Source organism: Ambystoma mexicanum, chromosome 14, assembly GCF_040938575.1.
Source record: "Ambystoma mexicanum isolate Mex_15411 chromosome 14, UKY_AmexF1_1, whole genome shotgun sequence".
NCBI classification, from domain to species: domain Eukaryota; kingdom Metazoa; phylum Chordata; class Amphibia; order Caudata; family Ambystomatidae; genus Ambystoma; species Ambystoma mexicanum.
Window position 1 is genome coordinate 434,684,247 of NC_090940.1, and position 25,001 is coordinate 434,709,247.

At 44.4% G+C, this 25,001-nt stretch overlaps 1 protein-coding gene across 4 annotated transcripts in view; it reads right to left on the minus strand.

The window, feature by feature from the left end:
* The window catches only part of LTBP2 (latent transforming growth factor beta binding protein 2), a 1,918,131-nt gene that overhangs the window by 522,158 nt on the left and 1,370,972 nt on the right, over positions 1-25,001 (minus strand). For all 4 annotated transcript variants that reach the window (XM_069637635.1, XM_069637634.1, XM_069637633.1 and 1 more), the window contains exons 14-15: positions 21,811-21,936; positions 16,570-16,689 (exon numbers count right to left, since the gene is read on the minus strand). In XM_069637635.1, the coding sequence (XP_069493736.1) occupies positions 16,570-16,689; positions 21,811-21,936 (246 nt within the window). The remainder of the gene's footprint in view (positions 1-16,569; positions 16,690-21,810; positions 21,937-25,001) is intronic.

Sequence of the window (25,001 nt, forward strand, 5' to 3'; positions counted from 1 at the left end):
TATCCTGAGCATACTGGCCAGGGGCCATCAATTGTCCTCCCCCATAATAGGTTACCTTGAATTACACCTTTACAACGTTGTATACTAGCTAAGGAGGGAATATTCCCAGGTATGGATCTGGAGGCCGTACAGTAGACTGTCTGGTGAAGTCACAGCACACCCATGCCCTGTCAACTCCAGGTATTACTGCTAGTTTGTTACCAAAATCTATTGGGCTAAATGTTCTATCTTTGAATAGAAAAATCTTCAAGATGAAGACCAGTGCGCCATAATAAGAGACAGCAGTGTCATATGTCGCCAGGAAATCTGGTTCCTTGTATGATATGATATGATAGGTTATTTATAACGCACTTAATACCCAGAGGTTTCTAAGCACAAACCTGGGGATGGAACCTATGGTGCTCGGTGCCGTCTTGCTTCCAAGGCGAGCACGTTGCCCCTGAGCTATCCTCTCGGAGACATATATTTTCAAGGCTATACAGAGTTCTTTGTGCCAGCTATAAAAGTTCATAAAGGAAGACCAAGCAAGGGAATGATCATTTGGGTAAAGATTGCTCTTGATGCTACCATAACAGAATATGCCACAGGCTTAGGTGATTTTTAAGGGGTTTTATTGAGCTTTAACGTTATGCAGCATTTCTGAATAATACATCTCTACAACAGTAATGGAATGGAAAACCACTGTACAGTTGCGCTCAGACATTATCAAGACTGTAAGAATAAAGTATTCCAAGGAGCATACAGATATAAATGTTGTATTGGCAGGTGCCCTCAACCTACAGTTTGGGCCGGTTGAAATTATGGCACATATTAATTAGGATGGGGATCTTGCATGGAACATCCCTGAACTGAATGTATGAAAACCTAAACATACTACCAGGTATGCCTCTGAAACAGCGCACATTCTGTGTAATAGGGAACTGAGGGCATGCAAACGCAGAATGGGGGGAGATTACGCTGGCAAAGCAACTTTAACAGCAGAATGGGGGGAGATATCCCAGGCAAAGCAACTTTAACAGCAGAATGGGGGGAGATATCCCTGTAAAAACAACTTTAACAGCAGAATGGGGGGACATATCCCAGGCAAAGCAACTTTAACAGCAGAATGGAGGGAGATATCCCTACCAAAGTAACTTTAACAGCAGAATGGAGGGAGATATCCCTGGCAAAGCATAACAGCAGAATGTAGGGAGATATCCCTGCCAAAGCAACTTTAAGAGCAGAATGGAGTGAGATATCCCTGCCAAAGCAACTGAAACAGCAGAATGGGGGGAGATATCCCAGGCAAAGCAACTTTAACAGCAGAATGGTGGGAGATATCCCTGGCAAAGCAACTTTAACAGCAGAAAGGAGGGAGATATCCCAGGCAAATCAACTTTAACAGCAGAATGGGGGGAGATATTCCAGGCAGGCAAAGCAAATTATACATCAGAATGGAGGGAGATATCCCTGCCGAAGCAACTTTTGCTGTCGGTTCCAAAATCTCCCACATTGACTATATCTTGATTGACTTACACAACTGCCACCTTATAAGGAATGTTAAAGTACTTCTACATTACAAAAGCAATCACCATCCTCTATAACTTGAATTTTCATTATCAAACATTTATGGTAAGGACAAAGTTGACCTTGAAAGAAATAGTTTAATTTCCATTCATGGATCAGTGGGGGAAAGCTGTGAAGTGGGAAGCACTGGATGCCGATATTGTGTCACCATATCTTTATAAAAACGTGCTACCGCTTTTGGAGAGAATGCTGGTACCCTCTGAGGGGCCCCTCTCTGAAGCATCAGCTGTGGATAACAGCATAATTTAAGTAATCTTCCCGTTGTTGACTAAACCCTATAAATTGAGGGAAAGAAAAACTACCTCTACCAGATCTATCCAAAAGAACCAACAATGGTTCTCCAAAGAACTAGCAGAACAAAAAAGAGATAAACGAAACAGAGAAAATGCCTGGTTTAAAGACCCCTCGTCAGCCAATAAAGCCCTTTGGAAAGAAAGTGAAACAAAATACAAACACTTGATAATCATGGCTAAAAAAACTTTTATAACGAACAGATTTCCACAGCAGCCAACCCCACAAGCAAATTGTTCAATATTCTCAAATCTATAGAAAAACCAAAAGCTATCACCCCTCCTTTCTCACCATCACAAGAAGAATGCAACACTACTCAGATCGCCTTCTTCAATAAAATTGCCAAAGCCAGGGATTCAATTATTAACTCTTTGTCTAAGAAACAAATGATAGAGACCCTGCAAGTCGAGATTTCAACACCAGGTATTGAAACCTTTAAATTCACAGAGATCAACAGTAGTGACATGATCAAGGTATTGACAACAATGAAACCTACGACTTGTGCAGAGAACATCATCCCTCCCAAAATAATACTGGATAACATTGACATATTCGCCCCCACCTTGACAAAGATCATAAATGCCTCCTTCAGAGATCAGAAAGTACCTGATGCCATCAAAAAGGTTGCAGTAACCCCCCTGGTAAAAAAACCCAATCTGGACCAAAGGGACCCGAACAACCTTAGACCCATAACTAATTGCAATTTCATTCTCAAAATCATGGACAAAATTGCCACCATGCAACTTCAGACATATGTGGAGGAGTCAAACGCCCTCCACCCACAACAATCTGGCTTTTGACCCGCCCACAGTACTGAGACAGCCATGCTAGATCTCCAGACCAAAATGCTCGGCATTATTGACAAGGGTAAGACAGGCCTTCTTGTTTTACTCGACCTCAGTGCCGCTTTTGACCTCCTTGATCACAACCTACTCCAGGATGCATTGAAAAAGTCCACCAATTGCTCTGATGAAGCCATCAGCTGGATAATGTCCTTCTTAAAAAACAGAATATCCAGGGTGCACTGGGGGGACAAGTTCTCTTTAGAAAAAGAAATCCTCTGTGGAGTCCCCCAAGGGGCAAGCATGTCACCATTGCTGTTTAACATCTACTTGAGGTACTTATGCCTAGTTCTTGACCATATTAATACCTACTTCACTAACTATGCTGATGATACGCAGCTGGTATTTGAACTAAGTGGCGATTATCAGAAGGACAGTGAGCAACTCAACACGATTTATAATTACGTGGAGCAATGGATGGACTCCAATTGGATGTGTCTTAATGGGAAAAAAACGGAGCTCATGATTTTTGGCTCATCATACGCCCGAGCTAAGTTACCTACATCCTACGCATCCTTTCAGATCAAAGACACACCTATACCAGTATTAGGCAAGGTCAAAACCCTCGGTATGATGCTTGAAGCATCCTTAGGGGCAGAGGCCCAAGCACAATACGTTAAGAAAAACTGTGCTTACCACCTCCGTCTAATAAAAGCCATCAGACCCTTCTTATCAGAGGAAAATTGCGCGACCATAGCTAGAGCCACCATCTTGTCGCGCCTCGACTATGGCAATGCCTTACTTCTGGGTTCCTCCAAACGGTGCCTACAAAGCTACCAAGTTGTACAGAACAACGCAGTAAGAACTGTGAAGCTTAAATCTAGAACAGAGCACATCAGCGACTCCAGAAGGGAGCTTCACTGGCTAAAAATTGAAGATAGGGTGCACTTCAAGACCCTAACTATTGTCCATAAATGCATCCACGGAAAAGCACCAATATACCTAAAAACGAGAATCAGACCATACGTTCCAAATAGAACACTGAGATCATCTCAACTCGGCAAAATTGCAATAGCCCCACATAAACTTAAAAGCGGCCTAGGCAGAGCCTTTCCGTCCCTCGCAGCCAATCTCTGGAACAACCTCCCGGACCACCTAAGAATAGAGCCTAATTACATCCGCTTCCGCAAATCGCTAAAAACCCACATCTTCAAATAAATTACCATACGTCCAAATTCCAGCTGGAGTAATCTCTGCATGTTTCTGTCCCGTCTCTGCTGTTTGTTCTTGTTCGTCTGTCTATCGTGTTCTTGTCTCTGCGCCCCGAGGCTCGCGAGCTACCGGCGCAATACAAATATTAAATAAAATAAAAAAATTAAATAAAATACCTCTACCACCAACTGGTATGATGAAGAATGCAGATTAGCCAAAGGCAAGCTGACTGAATATGTCAAGAGCGGCAAAACCTACAACAGAGAAGTGGTGGGACGGCCCAGGAAGAATGACAAGAATTATAAAAGATGCTGCTAGGGATCTATCCCCTTTCATTACCAAACTAATAAACCTGTCATTCAATAGCAACGCAGTCCCAAGTAATTTGAAACAATCACGGGTTATACCACTGTTAAAAAAAAAACACTCCACCCGTCTATACCTACCAACTATAGACCTATCACCACCGACCCGTTCTTACTAAAAATCCTTGATAGAGTGGCCTACGTACACATTCAAGACTACCTTGAGACAAACCAATTATTAGGAATTCGTCAGTCTGGCTTTCGTCCTCAACATGGAACAGAAACGGCACTTGTTGATCTCAAAAGTCAGATCTACGAACTCAAAGATAAAGGTAGGGGTGCCATCTTTCTTCTCCTAGACCTCTCCACTGCCTTTGACTTGGTTGACCATAAAATCCTATGCAACCACCTGTCATTGGCAGCACATTTTTCCCACTCTGCGGTCACATGGATCCAATCCTTCCTCGCTAACAGGACCATGCGCGTCTTCTCACCGTTAACAGCGGCCAACCCGATTCCCATCACCTGTGGTGTCCCACAAGGTTCTTGTGTTTCGCCTACTTTATATAACATATTTACAAAGCCTCTATTCGACAAGCTGGACCATCTGGGTGTCACCTACACCAACTATGCAGATGACACCCAGATACTCCTAACTCTATCCGGTAATTACAAATCGGACGTCAGCTGGATCAACGAAGTTTTCTCCATCATTCAGGCATGAATGGCCACACATGGCCTCTGCCTGAATGGTGACAAGACTGAACTGCTCCTTGTAAGATCCCCTAACACCATCCTGAAGCTCAGCCCCAGCTATACTAGCTTCATTATTGATGGACACGCTATTCCTATTGCGAAAAGTGTAAGAAGCCTTGGTTTCTATCTAGACACCAACACTAACCTCTCCAAACAAATCAACATGACCGCCTCAGCCACTGCTTACACATATAAGCTGATCAGGGCCTGTAGACCTCTGCTATCGACTAACAGTTGCCTCACATTAGCCAGAGCACTTATACAGTCTAAACTGGACTACTGCAATGGCTTATATGCAGGCACAAACAAATCTATAATCAATAAATTGCAGGTCCTTCAAAACAACGCACTCCGAGCTGCTCTTAAAGGAATGGTTTGGTCAGAAAAGTTTATTGTCCCTACTGGTCGGCCATGTATTTTTAAGCGTAAGTTGGTCGATCGCAGAAATATTTCCTATGGAATTTACCCGAGTTTTCATCTACTAAACACACACGGAAACAGGCAGCAGGGCGCTGCCATTTTGTGATAGTCCTATCACTTGCCCCATCGCCCTGCGTGACCTGCTTTTGCGACACTAATTCATATCCCCCGCCCATGAGCCTGTCATCAGCAGACGCGTACCACCCATTTCCCAACGCCAAAGCACGTCTCGTGTCAACAATCGCTGCGCTTCAGCTATTGACGTGTCGCCATGGAAATGGCAGGACGCCTCTTTACTCAATAAGTATAAACAGACCGTTTGATAACACACAGCAGCAGATTTTCGATTCCATTCCTCTCTCTGTGTTACTTTGAGTATTCTGTGACTTGTTTCTGTGCTCTGGCCAGCTACCTTCGCTGCTTGTAGCCCGTGTGAACAGATACCTGTACCATCGCTATAAATTATGTTAGTTTGTTTACCACACAATGGCTACAATAATGCCCTACATGTACGAGCCCGAGTATACCGAGGAGGAACTACTGGAAAGGGAAACATGCGAAAACGATGGGGCTTCGGACGGCAGTTGGCAGGACGAATCAACGGATGAAGACCCTGGACCTAGTCGCATGGACGGTATTTCCACCTGGTGTACATGCAGTCGGTGTGAGCTAATGCCAACCGAGGACGAGAACTGCTGCTGCTGTGAAAACTCTGGATGCGTGGCCTACATTTCGGAAGGCGAGCCACGGCCGCAATGCATCAGCGAGCTGCCAGACTTCAGGGCAGCCTGCCTCACACGGTCCGTGTTGAGGATAATGATGGTACTTATTCACGAACTTCGTGCAACTGTTCGTCCTCGTAATCCGAGTAACGAGTAAGTATACTCTGGTTGTGATGCCACTACTGTTTCATGGTCGTCTCCTATATTCAAAATTACATCTAAATATCATTGTAATGCATGAAAGTCGTTCAATAGTGCGCAGTGTCTAGATAGCATTTGTCCGAGCAGAATGCCATTAGTTACAAGAATTGTCATTGACAAGAAAGGTTTAATAAACTTATCTTGGTCATTTAAAAACAGTTTGTATCATTCTTTTTCACAGGTGGTACTTGGTGGTGGCCTATCGTTCCTTTACATGGTGGCTTCACGGGAGGCTTGGACACCGCGTTCGAAGAGTAATACCCGCCTGTGTCGTTGGAGCCATAAGACAAACTTTCCCCATTGACAGCAGTCAGTACAGGGGATTTTCCCTCGCTGTGCTGCAACCTGACCTGTACAATGTGTAAAGTTTAGTATTTTTGTGCCATCAAAATAAGAAACAAAATAAAACACAACATATATTTTAACAACAGTTGTTTTGATTTTTTAAATCAATCAAGTGTGTCTCCATTCAAGAGTCTTCATGTGCCTTGTCTGCATGCCCACCGGCCCATCCACCCCCCCTATCAAAGGCAGTTCGCACCAGGGGATGAGCGCTGCCAAGGTGTGCTGTCAGGGGCGCAAACGGCCAAGGTGCCAAACACCATGTACACTTCAAAAGGTATCCCACGGCCAGGGGCCATTGCTCATATGGCCTCCTCAGACCCCGTGTCTCCAGGCAGGCCTCCCCTGAAGCAGGCCGCGCCCCTGCAATCCACATAAGTGTGTCTCCATTCAGCAGTGTGCCAGTGCCTTGTCTGCATGCCCCCGGCCCATCCATCCCACCCCCCTCTAACAAAGGCAGTTCGCACCAGGGGATGAGCGCTGCCAAGGTGTGCTGTCAGGGGCGCAAACGGCCAAGGTGACAAACACCATGTACACTTCAAAAGGTATCTCACGCCCATGGGCCATTGCTCACATGGCCCCCTCAGACCCTTTGTCTCCAGGCAGGCCTCCCCTGAAGCAGGCTGCGCCCTTGCAATCCACATAAATGTGTCTCCATTCAGCAGTGTTCCGGTGCCTTGTCTGCACGGCCCCGGCCCATCCATCCCACCCCCTCTATCAAAGGCAGTTCACGCCAGTGGATGTGCGCTGCCATGGGGGGCTGTCAGGGGCGCAAACAGCCAAGGTGCCAAACACCATGTACACTTCAAAAGGTATCCCACGCCCAGGGGCCATTGCTCACATGGCCTCCTCAGACCCCGTGTCTCCAGGCATGCCTCACCTGAAGCAGGCCACGCTCCTGCAATCCACATAAGTGTGTCTCCATTCAGCAGTGTTCCAGTGCCTTGTCTGCACGCCCCTGGCCCATCCATCCCACCCCCCTCTATCAAAGTCAGTTTGCGCCAGTGGATGTGTGCCGCCATGGGGGGCTGTCAGGGGCGCAAACAGCCAAGGTGCCAAACACCATGTACACTTCAAAGCTGTCTATCGTGCATGGGTCATTGTTCCCATGTCCACCTTCATAGCCCGTGTCTCCGGCCAGGATCCCCCCTCACGCTGGCTACCCCCCTGCAAACCACACAGTACCACGACATATACACGCGATTCACACCTGTTTCTAATACTTTATAAACCACTTGATATGTCTCATGAGAACATCTTTGTGCTTTGCAAGTCAACTCCTGAACGTGCTACCTGAGAACCACTGAGATCGATGCTAATCTGCTCGTCGTCGTGCCATCTGTGAACTTCTGTGACCGCTTCGAGCAAACTCGTCAGTGTGCTACCTGTGGCCATCTTCCTGTTCTCCTGCCACAAACTACTCGGCTTGCTAAATCTAACTGTTTGTTGGTCAAGGTAAGGCCATGTATCCTAGTCATATTTCGTTCATTTTTAAATTTCAATCTATTTGCGAGTAGAGTACTCAATAGTGCTATTTTCATTGGTCTCATTGCTATTGACTTGAGTTTCAATTGTTGTGCTTTCAATAGATTTATTTCTTTTCATCTGTGTTCTGTCTATAATATAAGCATGTTTCCTTTTCATGCAAGACAGTACATCAAGGGACGAGTCACATGTCCAGAGTTTAGTCACATCATTTATTAATTTGTGAAAGTTATGCAAATACTAAGCCACACATGATGAAATGGTATAGTTCCGGCTACCAAAACAAACCTTGCATTGAACATTGTATGGTTCATGTACTCTTTTATCACATTTGTATTCATCAAGAATTTATAATAATGTTGATATTTACTTTTCAGAATTTTCAACAATGCCTGCCTGTTCGATTAGCGGTTGCCCTTTGAAGACCCATGATACATCTGAAGGCCCTACAAAGCATGTATTCCCTAAGACTGTAGATCGGATAAGAGAATGGGTCCGATATTGCGGATATGCACCGTCAGAGCTTGAAAGTTGAGTCCAAAAAGTCTTTGAGGACAAGAGGGGTGATCGATACCGCATCTGCAGCCGGCACTTTCCCTCGAACATGTACGCCACATCCTGGGTAACAAAGAAGAATAAACGGCGAACGACACGAAAATTGCTCGCAAACGCTATTCCCACTCTATTCGTCCACATTCCGCCACTGGTGAGTCAAGTGTCCTGATTTAGCTTTAGGCCTTGCGGTAGTGTGTAGGTAGCCGAATGGATTAATTGATATTTTAGGTGTTGTGTCCCTTGTAATACTTTCGATATTGATATGAGTGTATAGCTTTTTGAATAATGACATTGATCAATACATTATTTTTTGATTTTATAACCCTCAAAGGGAACTGTGCTATATTGCGCATTTTCAATAGCATTATTCTCAAGGATCCTGTCGCCTTACATGGCAATTTTTAATATTGGCATTTCATTATCAAGCAATAATTTACCTTTACAACTGCTTGACTATCAGCTTTCGGAAGTGCGCACTACATTTACAACATCTCTAGATGTTCTTCAGCAGCACGAGGTATGGATACTGACAGTTCCATCGAGCAAGATCATCAGATCTTGTATACTTGTAGCGTGATTGTTCTACACAATGTTTCATTCGTCGTGAGCCATTGATATGTACCTGTGTCGTCGACCCCAAGTGTGTGTTATGTTTTCAATATTGTAATCCTTACTAATGCAAGTACTATGTTTCAGGCAGTAGATGGAGCGTCAACCCCTGCACTTGATGCAGAGTCTGACATTCAAGTAATTCCAGGGGAAGTGGAAGAGGGAGCATGCATATACGATTCGGTGCAACAGCTTTCGGAAGTGCGCACTACATTTACAACACCCCTTGATGTTCTTCAGCAGCACGAGGTATGGATACTGACAGTTCCATCATATAAACTGATTCCATTTGCTATACTTTTTCCTTATTAATGCAAGTACTGTGTTTCAGGGAGATGACGGAGCTTCCTCTACAATCACAACATCCCTTGTAGTTGATGCAGATGTAAATAAATCGGAGAAATAAGTCGAGAAAATCGGATCATATTTAGATATCCTTTGATTCTTTTAGACAATGGATCATTTGTTGTTATCTATTTATATGTACCTGTGCCGTCGATCCCAATTGTGTGTTATGTTTACAATATTGAAAACCATACTAATTCACATACTGTGTTTCAGGGAGTTGCTGAAGCGTCCTCTGCAATAAAATCATTCACGGCAGTCTATGCGGAGCCAGAGGTATGAATACTGACAGTTCCATCGAACTAGATCACCAGAGCTTGAATACTTGTCGTTTGATTGTTCTACACAATGTTTCATTCGTGTTTAGCTATTGAGATGTACCTGTGTGGTCGTCCTCAAATGTGTTTTATGTTTTCAATATTGTGATCCATAGTAATGAAAGTACTATGTCTCAGGGAGTCGATGGAGAGTCATTCCGTGCTGTCTATGCGGATCCAGAAATTATAGTCCTTGCAGCGCAAGAGGAAGGGGAGACATGCGGATACAAGTCGGAGCGCCAGCATGCAGATGTTGAAGTTCGATTCAAGAAAGTTACAAAGAAAAGAAACAAAAATAAGTTTAGTTACAAACAGTTCATATTTTTAGAAATTGTTTTGTGCAAGGGAATATATTACGTTTTTTTTTCTGTCAATTGTACAATACTGTATCTTGGGTTTAAACTGAACATCCCTTTTCCAATCTGTCCTCTAGTTGCCAGTGGGTGCACAAACTGTACATACACAGACAGTGAAACAAATGAGAGATGTTGCTTGCCAAACCATTCACACTATGGAGGAACTATTAATTGAGGCGCGGTGTGTTCAGACTCGAGATGCATTTGTCCAATGGCCAGAACATGAATTGAATGTGTCCGGAGAATCCAGCAAAGTTTTATTGGACCATTGCTACAGTGCGACTGCACCACAACAAGAAGATGATACTGAATTTATTGAAGATAGCTCTGAAGTAGTCGCAGATCAATTCACACAATCTACACCCGCCAAAAAAATGCCACCCAAAAAGCTGTCGACATTGTTGTGTTCTCCCATCAATGTTCAAGTAAGAGGTGTTGAAATGACAGAGAATGTACCAGCAGCACTATTCACTGACGCATCAGAACATGATATCACCGATATTAGTTTCAATTCGGGTGATATGTCCACAACGGTACAGTCCGAAACAACTGTGATGCAGGATGACAGTCTAATGAAAGAGGCCAAATACATAGTATTCGACAGTTGTTTGATGGATATTATAAGTATGCTGAAATGTGGGCATTCAGTTAAAGGGGAAGTATGTGGGAAGCCATTGATGAATGTGACTGGTCAAACACAAGGCAGTAATGTGAAAATACATGCCACCTGTACATTACATCATACGTTCTCATGGTCTGCACAACCAATGCTGGGGAAACTGCCAGCAGGCAATCTATTGTGTGCAGCTGCCTCACTTTTTAGTGGGTCCAGTTTTAGAAAGTTCAAGTCTTTCTTTCAGTTTGTGGGACTGCATTTCATTTCTAAAACGCAGTACTACAAATTCCAACATGATGATTATCTATTTCCGGCCATTAGTGATGCTTGGAAAATTGAACAATTGTCTATAGAAAGTGCATTTAAAGGAAAACGGTTCAGGCTAGCCGGCGATGGACAGTGCGACAGCCCTGGATTTTCAGCCAAGTACTGCACCTACAACTTTCAGGACATGGATAGTAAGAAAATTGTGAGTTCGGTGGTCGTGCAGGTGTCCTAATGTAAATCCTCAGTGGCCATGGAGAAACTAGGATTTATAACATCATTGGAATATCTACAATCGAGGGGAATGCACATCGACCTCCTAGCCACGGACAGACACGTTTCAATAGCCAAGACAATGAGAGAGCAGTTCCCACATATTAAACATCAATTTGACGTATGGCATCTTGCTAAATCAATCAATAAGACAATCTCGGCTGCAGGGAAAAAAAAAGGTTTGGAAAGTATTTCACAGTGGTCCCAGTCTATCAGCAACCATCTTTGGTGGAGCTCCAAAACTTGTGAAGGGTCAGTAGAAATTCTACTTGAAAAATGGCGGTCACTAATGCAACACTGTACCAACGTTCACCGCTGGACAGAAAACCAACATTTCCACCAATGTGAACATGGCCCTTTGTCCCCAGAGGAGGCACGGAAGAAGAAGTGGTTGATTCCATCTTCACCGACACACAAAGCCATTGAAAAGATTGTGTTTGATAAAACTCTATCAAGAGATTTGAGGGGACTGACAGAATTCTGTCACACAGGAGGTTTGGAGGTGTTCCACAATATGTGCCTAAAGTACAGGCCAAAGCGATTGCATTTCAGCATACAGGGCATGAAACATAGGACTCTACTAGCGGTCTTGGCACATAACGAGAATGTGTGCCGTGAACAATCTAGGACTACGGGAAATGTAGGGATGCTTCACTACACTACGGCCTTTACAAAAGGAAGTAAAAATGGGTGGTCAAACCAGTATATGAGGAAATGGAATTCAACTTTATTAAAGGCCTTATTGTTAATGTACTAGAGATGCACACACATGGAATTTTGAGCGATTCTGTGCACAGCACAGATACATTGCCACTGTGCCATGTCCACCCAAAGCAGAGCTTGTTGAGAAGTACAAATCCAGGTATACATGATTATAATCTGATTGTCTTTTTTAAAATAATGTTATTTTACAGTGTACATATAAAGTATGCTAACCCTAACCACTAACTTCACCATACTGAGTGGTGAACAACCTGGGTGTCATCTTTGACTTCTCTCTCTATTCACCTCATATCGCTGACCTTTTTAATATGTGTATGTATATATTTTTGTTGTTGTAACTAAGCTTCGCAATCTCATGTAAATGCTGCACACTGTTACCTGAGGGGAGGCTGCGCATTAGAAATAATAAAACAAACAAACAAACAATAAATCTCACTTTCAGCTCAACTCCTCAGGTACTTTATACTTTTCCTCACCTTCCCCCAAAAAGTCAATGTCTCCATAGTTATGGTTCTCTGGGGCTGCAAAGCTCGCGGACAACGAGGACAAACTTGGGGGCCTTTGAACGCGCCAAGCGAGGCGTTACAGATGGGAGAGAAGCCAGTTTGCATTAACACAGTGAGGCCTAGTACAAAGATGGAGTCCAAAATTCAAGTTCTCACGGATGGCTTTACACGGGATGTTGCAAAGTAGGAATGTATGCTCATTCAGAATGAAGGTCACCAGCTTTGATTTCTTGCTTGCGGGCTGGAGAGGCCCACGACTCGCACTGGCAGTATAAGGTTATATAGTTTTTTTACCTTGAGAGACAGGGACCATGTCTAAAGGACTTAATTTGAAGGAGGGGTGCAATAACGTAAGAGACGATAAAGCTGAAAATTCTGAAACTAGACCGAGTTTCATTTTAGTTCAGTATATGAAAAATCGTTGGCACAGACAGAGTGGGATTTACGGACTGCATTATGCAGAGACAATGAAATGGCAAATATAATGTAACTAACTCTTTAGACGATTTTATACCGGAATATAATACCAATAGCGTACCATTAAAGCCAGGTTAAGTTGTACTTGTTCGTTCTGTGTGGCATATTACAGTGAAGAGCAAGTAAAACATTTGTGGGATCGTCTTTCTACCGGGCACATGGGCATGCATGTCCCCATTCGACACGCATGTAGACAAACAGTCGTTTCTCAGTGGTTCAACGCTAATACATCATTACATTGTCTGTTATCCTTGATTTCTTTCGTCAGTTTTCGCATTGCACTATCCTCGCAAGCAAATAGTTTCACCTCGGCCCTAATAAATAAAATGAATAATAGTAATAAAGATTGGCTGGTGAGACTAATTTCAATTTTTATGTTTTCAAAACAGGTATATCCTACCGTTCTGTGACTGCCACCTATTCCAGACCCCGGCCGACAGTTTCTTCAATCGCCAGCTGCAGCTTCTTGTAAACAACTGCACTACCTGGACTATTTTATGGGACGATTGCCAAGTGCCCATATGCCCGTACGCAGTACTAGCGGCTAGAAGCAACATATCAACCTTTACGGTGACCTAGTGCCTAGTTGATGGAACAGCCTTGCGATTCACAGTGCTACCAAAGTGTTTCTTTTAACGAAAACCAACAGCCTGTGTACCATAAAGGAACAGCGCGTGACTCACGATAAACTTTTGTGGATTTGGGATCGAGAGCAAAGAAAAAAAATTCATTTCCGATTTAATATGCCAATTGCTGAATATTCTCTAAACATTTAATGTCAAATAAATGTACTTTACCAATCTTGCTGTTTGATTTTAAACTACAGTTTCATATTCCGAATTGTGGCGCGCTGTGTTGTGAGATGATCTGTGTTGGTTTCTGGGTTTTGTGTGAATTCGCGTAGAAGACGACTGGGCGCGTTTGGCTACACAGCCCAGTAACATCACGGAGAGATGCAGGGAATACAAATGCTTTTTTGATGTCAGGCTCAGGGGCGGGGGATATGATTTAGTGCCGCAAAAGCAGGTCACCCAGGGCGATGGGGAAAGTGATAGGATTATCACAAAATGGCAGCGCCCTGCTGCCTGTTTCCGCGTGTGTTTAGTAGACGAAAACTCGGGTAAGGTCCATAGGAAATTTTTCTACGATCTACCGATTTACGCTTAAAAACACATGGCCGACCAGTAGGGACAATAAAAATGTCTGACCAAACCATTCCTTTAATATTCCTAGTAGAGAACACATCTCTGTTATTAGAAAATCATGTAAATGGCTCTCCATCCAATAAAAAATCGATCTAAAAACTATTTGCCTCACCTACAAAGCCCTAAATCACCTTGCCCCGACTTATCTAACCAACAAATTCACCTTGAAACCTGCTACCAGAATCACCAGATCCACCAACACACTATGCCGGATGGTGCCAAAATATACCCTAAAAAGACCCGGCGGAACCAGTTTCCCGTTTCTAGCTGCCCAACTCTGGAATACACTGCCACTGAACATCAAATCCATCCCCACCTTTCAACCTTTCAGAACCCAGGTCATCACCTGGCTACTAAATAAATAACTAACACCACCTCAGGTCCTCGGGACACCTCACACACATACCAGCACTCACCCACCACCACCCTGTATATATTGATACTAGCTTCTACAGCTCCTGTATCTCTGTGTAACTATTATTTAAATGTTTTAATGACATATCATATTGTCTGTTTGCTCTCTGCATTAACTGTACTTTTGTAAATTGTATGAATGCTGCACAACTGTTCCAATGTTTTTACCTATGCCTGTAACCATATCCTTGAGTGCCCATATACCCCTGGGTCTGGAGCGCTATACAAATAAAATAAACAAACAAACAAACAAACCTAATTGAAAGGAACAAACAATCTCATGCCCAAAATAAAGTGGGGTAGGATGTTAGAAGCTATGTAAAGTGACGTAGGATGCTAAGATTCTTTAGCAGTTTCAGTATCCAGCTTTATACATAGAGCCTGGTTGCGACAACATTAATACATTTTTACCAGTAAATGGCTAGTATGCTGAGGCATTGGACTCTCACGAAGATACCATGTTTCTGTGAATTCTTCGCTACTATGAGTGCCTGCCAGATATTAGAACTATTGCTATGTAATATTGCACCTCCACTTTGTGTTTTACAATCTTATCATACTTATTACAGTGAATTGTCTTCTGGGGTTCATTTACATTAGGTTGCTATGAAAACGACTGGCTTCCTTTTAATATCTGTGATCTTAAGAAACCCCTATTTTTAAAATGTTTAGGTTTTAACTTCTTAAATTGACGATGCATGCTGTATTTTATCTTTTTGCTTTTATGACATGTGTCAAATGTAGGTAGTGAAAGAATATACAATGGAATCTGCAGCATCACCAGCCTTAGACCCCAGTGAGAAATGCAGAATATAACATGGCCAAAAGGAGAAAGTAGGAGAGAAGAAATCCAGAATGTAATTCCTAAGACACCGCCTCTGAAACGGATGGTAACTGTCCATACTGTGAAACAGTGAAAATAGGAGGGAACCTTGCACAAAGCTTCTGCAACGCAGGGGGGACTCTAGGGCACAGCCACTCACTCTCAGGGCTCAAATTAGCATTTGAAGAGCTTGAACACAGTAGAGCAGCCTTGCACATGGGTTTTTTTCCACGTGCGAGCTTGCTCTAGTATGTACATGCTACTCATCAGTGTAATCTTGATCAACCATGAGAATGCTGTCTGCCTGTGGTTTGCCTCCAAGCCCCCACAGATAAGTGCTTATGCGAGCAAGGGTAACTACATTGGCTCTGGTGGGTGGGAGGGAGAGGGTTCTCTTCCCAGGCTATTGACTTGGGTTGTTGGGCTATTGTGAACTCTCACCAAGAGGAACAGTGAGTGGAAGGAGGATAAGTGATACCTGCTATGGGGCCTTGATCTACTGCACATCCCCAGGAAATAGGTGGTGATGCATCCAACGCCATTGATCGGTTGATTTGGGACATGTGGAGGGGCTCTAAGTAATCCTGTGCATACTGCCTCTAGATAGCACTGCTTCAGACCCCTGGATCAGACAGTGGATTTATCCTTGGGGAGTCCCTTCCGGGTTTAGTAGTAGAGCTCCTCTAGGTCCCTTAGGCTGGCTATCCTCTGTCACTCTGTCACAGTACATAGGAGTGAAGGGATTGGGACATAAGATTAACCCTTCCTTAATCGCAAACTGAAAGAGAGGGCTTAGGTGGCCTTGGAAGGAAAACCTTGCCACAGGGGGTTTCTGATGGTTTCTGAAAGGGAGAAACTGAACAGGTCTGCTTGACGGAGGTGCTTCTTTTGAAAAGAGAGAGTCTTGTCACTGTTTAAGCTGTTACAAAATACATATCTCCACAGTGTAAATACAGAAATCAATGAAGTAGGTTAGTTAGCAGGAACATGTGTTTCACACTCACCTTCACAGTGCCCCTCCCGGGTCTTGGTGTAGCCCCATTCGCACTGGCAGCGGTATGAGCCGGGTGTGTTGACACATCGTCCTCCTTGGCACGCTGTGGTACTGTCGCACTCATTTATGTCTGTGGAAACGTACATTGGTTCAGTCCCGCTGCCTACTTTGAGCAACCCACAAATGTACAGTTCCATGCCAGCCACAATATGTACAAGAGAGACCCTCGACCTCTGCAAGGCTTAAAGGAGCATCTGAGTGACAGCAGCTGCTTCATGTAACGGCATCACGGTGCCGGCCTCACCAGACCGGGATGGGGCATCTCCTGTACAATTATAATGTTGTGGAGCCAGATTGCATAAGCATCACAAAAAGATTGTAAGGCTTTCTGAGGCTCAAAGCGGTTTCCTCATTTGCATTATTATTGAATACAATCACAAAAGGCCAAGGAGAGCCAGATTCGTGCAGGGAGAAAATAGGGCCACATAATGGACCAATACAGGTGGAAAAAGCAAATATTATATCTGTCAAAAATCTCACAAGCACCACATTTCCATTCTCCGGATGACCACTCCACACTCTGCACTGTGTCCTCATCACCAAAGCCACATTTCCATGATATGCAAAGCCCGCCCACGCCAAACTATACATCCAGCATCTGCCATGTTTAGACCCTTGCCAAACAATGCCTGTTCTTGTGTCATGTTCCCACCTACTGCAACTAGGTCCGTCCATTTATACCATGTTTGTTTGTTTGTTTTATTTATTTATATAGCGCTCCAGACCCAGAGGTAAAAGGGCGCTTCGGGACAAGGTTACATGATACATTATATACAGTTTACAATTATACATTTATACAGTTTACAATAAGCATCAAACAGTTGAAGTGTAGGAGAGAGAAGATGGTATTGTTAGTTTTTATCCAGTAACCATCCAATAACCTGTTTCCTTAAAGACTGAAAGGACTCAATAGATTTGATGTTAAGTTGTAAGGTATTCCAGAGTTGGGAGGCAAGGACCGTGAAGCTGGGCACTGTTAGGCATAAGGTATTGGCGGATCTGGTAACTCTAGTAGCCGATTTCAAGGTGAATTTGTTGGTGAGGTAGGGTGGGGCTAGATGGTTTAAGGCTTTGTATGTGAGACAGATGGCTTTTAGGTCCATTTCTTTTGTATAGAGAGCCATTTGCAGGATTTTCTGGTGGTGGAAATGTGCTCTCGCCTGGGGATGTATAATGCTGCACGTAGCACGTTATTTTGGAGTACCTGTAGTTTGTTGATTATGGATTGGTTTGCACCTAGGTATAGGCTGTTGCAATAGTCCAGTTTGGACTGTATAAGAGCCCTGGCCAGCATAAGGCAGCTATTAGTGGACAAGAAAGGTCTACAGGCCTTGATCAGTTTGCTAGTGTAGGCGGTGGCTGAAGCAGTCATGTTAACTTGTTTGGAGAGGTTAGTGTTGGCATCGAGATAAAAGCCAAGGGTTTTCACTTTTAACAATGGGAATCGTGTTACCATCGATGATGATGTTATTGTAATTAGGGCTGAGTTTCCGCAAGTTATTGGGTGAGCCGACAAGGAGAAGCTCAGTCTTCTCATCATTCAGACAAAGGCCGTGTGTGGCCATCCATGCCTGAATGATGGAAAATATTTCATTAATCCGAATGACGTCAGCGCTGTAGTTACCTGAGATGGTGAGGAGTATCTGGGTGTCATCTGCGTAATTGGTGTAGGTGACACCCAGATGGTCCAGTTTGTCAAAGAGAGGCTTTGTAGATATGTTGTACAAAGTAGGGGAAACACAGGAGCCTTTTGGGACACCACAGGTGATAGGGATAGGGTCTGCTGCCGCAACTGATAAGAACACCCTCATGGTTCTATTAGCCAAGAAGGATTGCAGCCACATGACAACAGAGGAGGAGAAGTGAGCTGCGTACGAGAGGTGATTACAAAGTATTTTATGATCGACCAGGTCGAAGGCCGCTGAGAGGTTTAGAAGGAGTAGGATGGTGGCATTATCTTTGATTTCATCAATCTGACTTTTGAGGTCAACAAGGGCAGTTTCTGTTCGGTGTTGAGGTCTAAAGCCAGATTGACGTATTCCTAGCAATTGGTTATTCTCTAGGTAGTCCTGAATTTGCAGGTAGGCAACTCTGTCAAGGATTTTTAGCAAGAATGGGACTGTGGTGATGGGTCTATAATTAGTGGGGATGGCCGGGTCTAATGATTGTTTTTTTAGAAGTGGGATAACCCAAGATTGTTTCAGGTTGCTGGGAACTGAATTAGTGGAGAAGGACAGATTTATTAGTTTGGTGATGAAAGGGGATATATCTCTGGCTGCATCTTTTATAATCTGGGCAGGGCAGCGGTCCCCTTTGCAGTTAGAAGGTTTTGGAGAGGTTATGATTTTTTGGACTTCTGGTATAGTTACCTTTTTGAAAGTGAAGCCTAAATTAATGTCTGTGGGCGGAGGTGTCCTTAGGCTGGTAGACTTGCTACTGGTAAATTGTTCTCGTTTATCCTCAATTTTGGTTTGGAGCCCTGCGATGTTGTTGGCGAGGGCGTTCTGGATACTGGTGCACCAATGTTTGTCTTTCGTGCAAGTATCTGTGGGTGGATTAGGATTTTCTAATTCCTTTAGAATAGTGAAACATTCTTTAGTACAGGATCCTGCCTGGTTTATTCTAACATTGTAAGCTTCTTTCTTGGTACGGACTATCTCCTTTTTGTATAGGGAGGAGATATTCATAAAATTAGTTTTGTTTCCAGCAGATGGTGTCATTTTCCATAGTAATTCTAGCTTAGCTTTCTTTTTTCTCAATTATTTGAGTTCAGGGGTTTACCAAGAGTTCAAATGAGCTCTAGGTTTACCTTTGTGTGGCTTCAGTGGGGCGATAGTATCAATGGCGTTAGCCATGGAGTCGTTGTACGTGTTGACCAGTAGGTTAAGGTCAGCAGTGGCTGGGAGTGCGTTGAGAGTAGGAAGGACCATGGGGATTAGGGCTTCAGCAGTAATGTTATGCTTATTCCTGGTCGGACAGGCTGATGCAGTGGGGCACTATTTAGTATCTAAGTTGTTAATATTGATATCAAATGGGATGAGGTAGTGGTCAGTCTATGCAAGAGGTTCGGGGATTTTGCAAGTAATATTGCAGTTGAGAGCCGCTACCCAATCAATGATTCTACCTTTCTGATAGGTAGGTTGAGAATTAAGTTGTGTGAAGCCATGCTCAGCTAGAGCATTAGCCAGGGAGGCGGCTGGAATGTCATTAGGGTCATTGTACCCAAGGTTAAAATTTCCAAGGGTGATATTTTGTGCTGAAAGTTTAGAGTTCTCAGCTATTAGAGAGGTGATATATTCCTCAAAGGTTCCAGGAGGACCTTGGGGTCTATATATTAAGTGAATGGTAATCGTGCTCTTGGGGGTGGTTTGTAGCTTGATCGTAAGATGCTCACATGATTTAAGTGGAGAGGAGTCGATCGATCTGAGGTCTAGTGAGGATTTAAAGATGATAGCTACACCTCCTCCTCGAGCATTGGGCCTGTCAGCTCTGAGGATGGAGTAATAGTCGGGAATAGCTAGGGTTAGGAAAGGTCCTGCTGCCTCGTGTAGCCAGGTTTCTGTTATGGTGAGGAAGTCAAGATCGTCTGATAGGATGATGTCAGCAATTTCTGTGGGATGAGCAATAAGGGACCTGACATTAAGTAGAGCTCCTTTTAGGGGGAGAGATTTGGGCTTGTAAGCGGCTGTGTCCTTATTGTTAGTCTTAGTCTGTGGTATTACAGAAAACTTGCTGATCGTAAAGGGGAGTCTGGTGCCTAGTCTGCTGTTGCGGGCAGTGAGGTTAGGTTGACTGTAAGTAAGTTACCTAGTGGCTTAGTTGTGGGTTTGGTACTAAGTTTGGGGTGGTTGTGCTTAATGCTAGGATGGGTGCCCCCTGTCAAATGTGGGATATTTGGTCAGGGGTGAAACAAGGATCTATCAAGGATAGTATTGGCTAGGGTGTCAGCTGGGCAGTCACTATCTTTAGTGGTGTGATGTAGGTGATAGCTATGAGGGAAGGGTGACATGGTGGGCAGGAAGGGTGTGGGGCCCGGGATAGGATGTTGTCTTAAGCATCCAAGTTTGGCTAAGCCATTACTGAAGGATATGTAGTTATTACCGCTGCAAGGTACACTATCTTGCATGACACAGAAGGGGAACATGATGAGAGTGAACCAGGTAAGCATGGTTTTGGCTGCAAAGTGATCTAGATTGTAGGGCTATGATAGGCAAAATCGGCTTAGCCTAGGCGTATACAAGTAGGTTGAATTAACATTTGTACAGAGGTAGGCAAATTCGGCTTTAACTGGATGTTCACAAAATAGGCAGATTTAACCTAGCTAGAAGCACATAAAATAGGCAGATTCAGCATAGGCACATTCAACTTAGCTAGAGGCTCACAGAATAGGCAGATTCGACTTTAACTGGGTGTTCACAAAATAGGCAGATTCAACCTCGCTAGAGGCACACAAAATAGGCAGATTCAACTTGGCTAGTGGCTCACAGAATAGGCAGATTCAACTTTAACTGGATGTTCACAAACTAGGCAGATTCAACTTAGCTAGAGGCACACAAAATAGGCAGATTCAACTTAGCTAGAGGTACGAACCCTCTTTGCAACTGTTCTACCCCTGCGACTCATTCTTCCCTTTGCAGCACCACCAAGCTCATATGCTGCAAAACCAACATCTAAGTAACACACCCAGCATTTTCACTTACTTCATTTCCCCTCTCTCTTGTGTTTCTACCACCTTTGCCATACTCTCATTCTATCATAACATACTATATGCATCATGTCTCTTCCCACAGTGCTACATACCTGTGTTCTGAAGCACACACTTCCCCACTGTGGCCTTTCTCGCCCTTATGAATAAGCTACTTACTATGTGTGGCACATCCACACATTCTAGGCCTGGTCCTTTCCCTCTGTGCTGAATCCATCTCTTTCCAAACATGACCACACCCTGGGGTTCTAAGTTCCTACCTTCTGCATCCTGCCCCTCAATCCCCTATGCTTTGTGCTATAGTCCAAGCCATCTTGCCATGTCCATGCACGCCGGACAGTCATACACTACACTCAGCACACACCCTGGTGTCCTCTATGCGATCTGGATGTATTTTGAACTGCGCCATGCCCTCGATACCAAGTCTAACACAGTCTCACTGCTGTCCTTTAGTTCTTCCTGGAAATAGATCAGTGGATACTTTACCAATGCAGCGGCTGTGTTCTGTGTTTAGTCGGAAGCCTGGGTTGCACAAACAGGTATATCCGTCTGGTCTTTTCACACAGGTGCCTGCACCACAGAGGCTTGGGAGTACAGCACAGATATCAATCCCTGCAGAACATAAATCAGAAATAAGTGAATTTGGTTAAAAGTTACCAGCCTGGAATAACTGTCCAACTAACCACAGCACTTACCAGTAGTCCCATCCTACATATTTATTTTATTTATTTATTGTGCATTTGTTAGGCGCTTATACAGTAAGGTAATGCCGTTTCAAAGCACCCACAGGACAACAGGGAGGGAACATGGGATTGAAAAACAATGAATACAGTGAAGATTTGCCTTGTGAGTATTCAGAACGTGCAAGTGCAGCGAGAAGAGTGGGAGTGGGAGTAAGTTTTGAAATGTCTGTGCTCGTGGGTGAGAAGCAGATGAAGTGCATGGTATGGTAAGTGCTATCTGGCCTGGAGCTGCATTGGGTAGATAGTGCAAGCCTACAAGACGAAGGCTGGTGGGTGCCGAGGCATGTGCTCCAAGGTAGGCAGAGGCAGGGGGCGATTTGGTGTGGGAGGCCAGGACCCTGAGGATAAATACGGGCCCTGGTCTCCAAACCCAGCGACTGCGGGATTAGCAGAGGGGGAAGAAGGGAAGAAGGAAAGGAGGAGGTGAAGAGGAGAGTCTTGAGGAGCTTCTGGAATTTGAGGAAGTCCTGCTCAAGACGAAGAGGACAGGGAGGCTGTTCCATAAGAGGGAGCCAGCTGAAGAAAGTGATCGGCCACCGGCCCTCTGTTAGCGAAACACTTTACACACACAGAGTTGGTGCCAGAGGATCGCAGAGGCCTAGAGGGAGAGTATTTAGTAAGAGAAAGTTGCAGATAGCGTGGTGCCAGGCCCCAGACAGCCTTGTGGATGATGCAGAGGGATTTGAATTTAATCTGTGCAGCAACCCGGGAGCCAGTGAAGAGTTTTTAGGGCAGGAGATATGCGGTCCCTGGGCTTAAGGCCAAGGATAAGTTTTGCTGCTCTATTCTGGATTAGCTGGAGGAGTCTTAGAGTGGAAGAAGGTAGATTCAGGAGAAGGCTATTGCAGTAGTCCAGGCTAGAGAGAACGAGGGCTTGGGAAACCCTCAGCTTCTGGGGGAAAGTGAGAAGCACTTATAAATTAGCCCACCAATCACTGCACTCAATGATTGTTTTACCAACCGACTGATGCTGCCAAATATGTATCTGATAAACCACAGTAGTCACTGGGCCTCATTACAAGTTTGCCAGTACAGTAACAACGGTACTGGTAATCTTGCTGGTACCGTTGTTACCATACCGGCAAATTCCGAGTTCTGCTCGCGGGTGCCTTTTCGCCCACCAGGTCTGACCTGGCGGGCGGACCGGCAGCCGCGAGCAGACCATGCCGGATGCATCGGCACCATTATAAATGGTGCCGGTGCATCCGGCCTCCCCATTCCCATCGAGCCCTATGGGGCTCGAATGGGAATGAGGAGCATTTTTTATCAGCGCCCGGGAATGGGCAATTACCGAGTCCGGCGGGGCCGTAATGACCCGGTAATTGCCCATTCCCGGGCACGGGTAAAAAAACGACTCTGGCTGCAGCTGGCTACCGGCAAAGTCGTAATGAGGCCCACTGACTTTCTCCAAACTATCACATTCACCTATTATTTGCACGTATGACTTTAGGGCCCCTTTATTCGATTTGACATGCTCCGTCATTAAACTAAGTAACTGATAGCCTCAGATAAAATGCATTTGGTGTTAAAGTTAATTTTGAAGAATGGAATTATTTGTACATTAATAGCTAAACATTGTGTGTTTTGCCAGTTTCACAAACATTTTTTAATGGTGCTGTTGGGTGAGGGGGATCCGGAGTAGTAAAGTAGTTGGACAATCCCCTTCCCCAAGAGATCAAGCAAATGGTGTTTGGAGACCATGCTTAGGAAAGGGGATAAATATGTTTACTACTTATTATGAACAAGGGGAGAATCAGGATCATAGTTTTGGCCCTATCCTTTTTTCTCTTCATACTTATCATGGCTTGAGGTTGTGATCTTGTGAATATCTTTGCCCAGCAATACAACCATGGCCAGCAATGTCTCGGGAGGATAGCACAGGGACAACATGCTTGCCTTACAAGCAAAACAACACAGAGCACCACAGGTACGATCCCCGGGTTCCGCGCTTATAAACCTCTTGGTATTAAGTGCGTTATAAATAACCCATCATATCTTATCTTATCAGCAAAGCCAGTTTAAGTGAGAAGAAGCGCACAATGGTGTAACGTGAAATGAGAGAGACAGATGGGCAGAGGTAGAGCCACATAGAAAAGGAGAGCTTTAGACTTGGAATGACCTGCGATGTGTGCAAGTAGCAAACAAAGTTGAAGACCTGATGCAGTACTATCCGAAAATGGAGATCATTTGTTAACGTTTGTTCTGAGCATGTGCTATGTACTATATGAGAGGTGAAGGAGCCATGATGTAAACTATGGTAAGCTAGCATAAACATGCCAAAAAGTAGGCTTTTGGTGTCTGGTTAAGAGAAACATATTGCCTTGGCTAATAGAAAAGATTTACATCTGTCCATTAGAATAATCTGCAGTCGAATTCAGAGCATTTATTTAAGCAATATGCTCCGAGCGGCGGGGGCATTACCGACTCAGGTAATGCCCCGGGGCCCATAGTCATAGGCCCCGAGCGAAGCTAAGGCCTTAACGAAGGCCCCGGTGCATTACCTAAGTCGGTAATGCCCCCGCCGCGAGGGGCATATAGCTATTAGTACCCCGGCCCGCAAAAACTGCGTGACCGGGGCACTAAAAGCTTTATTTTCACTTGCTGCAGCGTTTCGGGAAAAAAAAAAGACGTCAAAGAAAATGGCTGCCATGGAAAGGGAAAACGGAGTCCGTTACGGAATACTAACATACCTTTAATCGGAGGTCACGGGACCAGAGGACACGGGAGGATGGAGTCCTGGAGTCCACATGGACGGATTCCGGAGAAGCCCCGAAGGGGGGCGGAGACCAAGGCTACAAAGCAAGTAGCATTGATGATGACGCCAACGACATGGCTGATCATCATGATATTCGGAGGGAACTTCAAAACTTTGGAAGCACAGGTTGTCATTGAGCCCGGACCAGCATCTGGTATTGCGCTAGAAGAAGCGCCAGG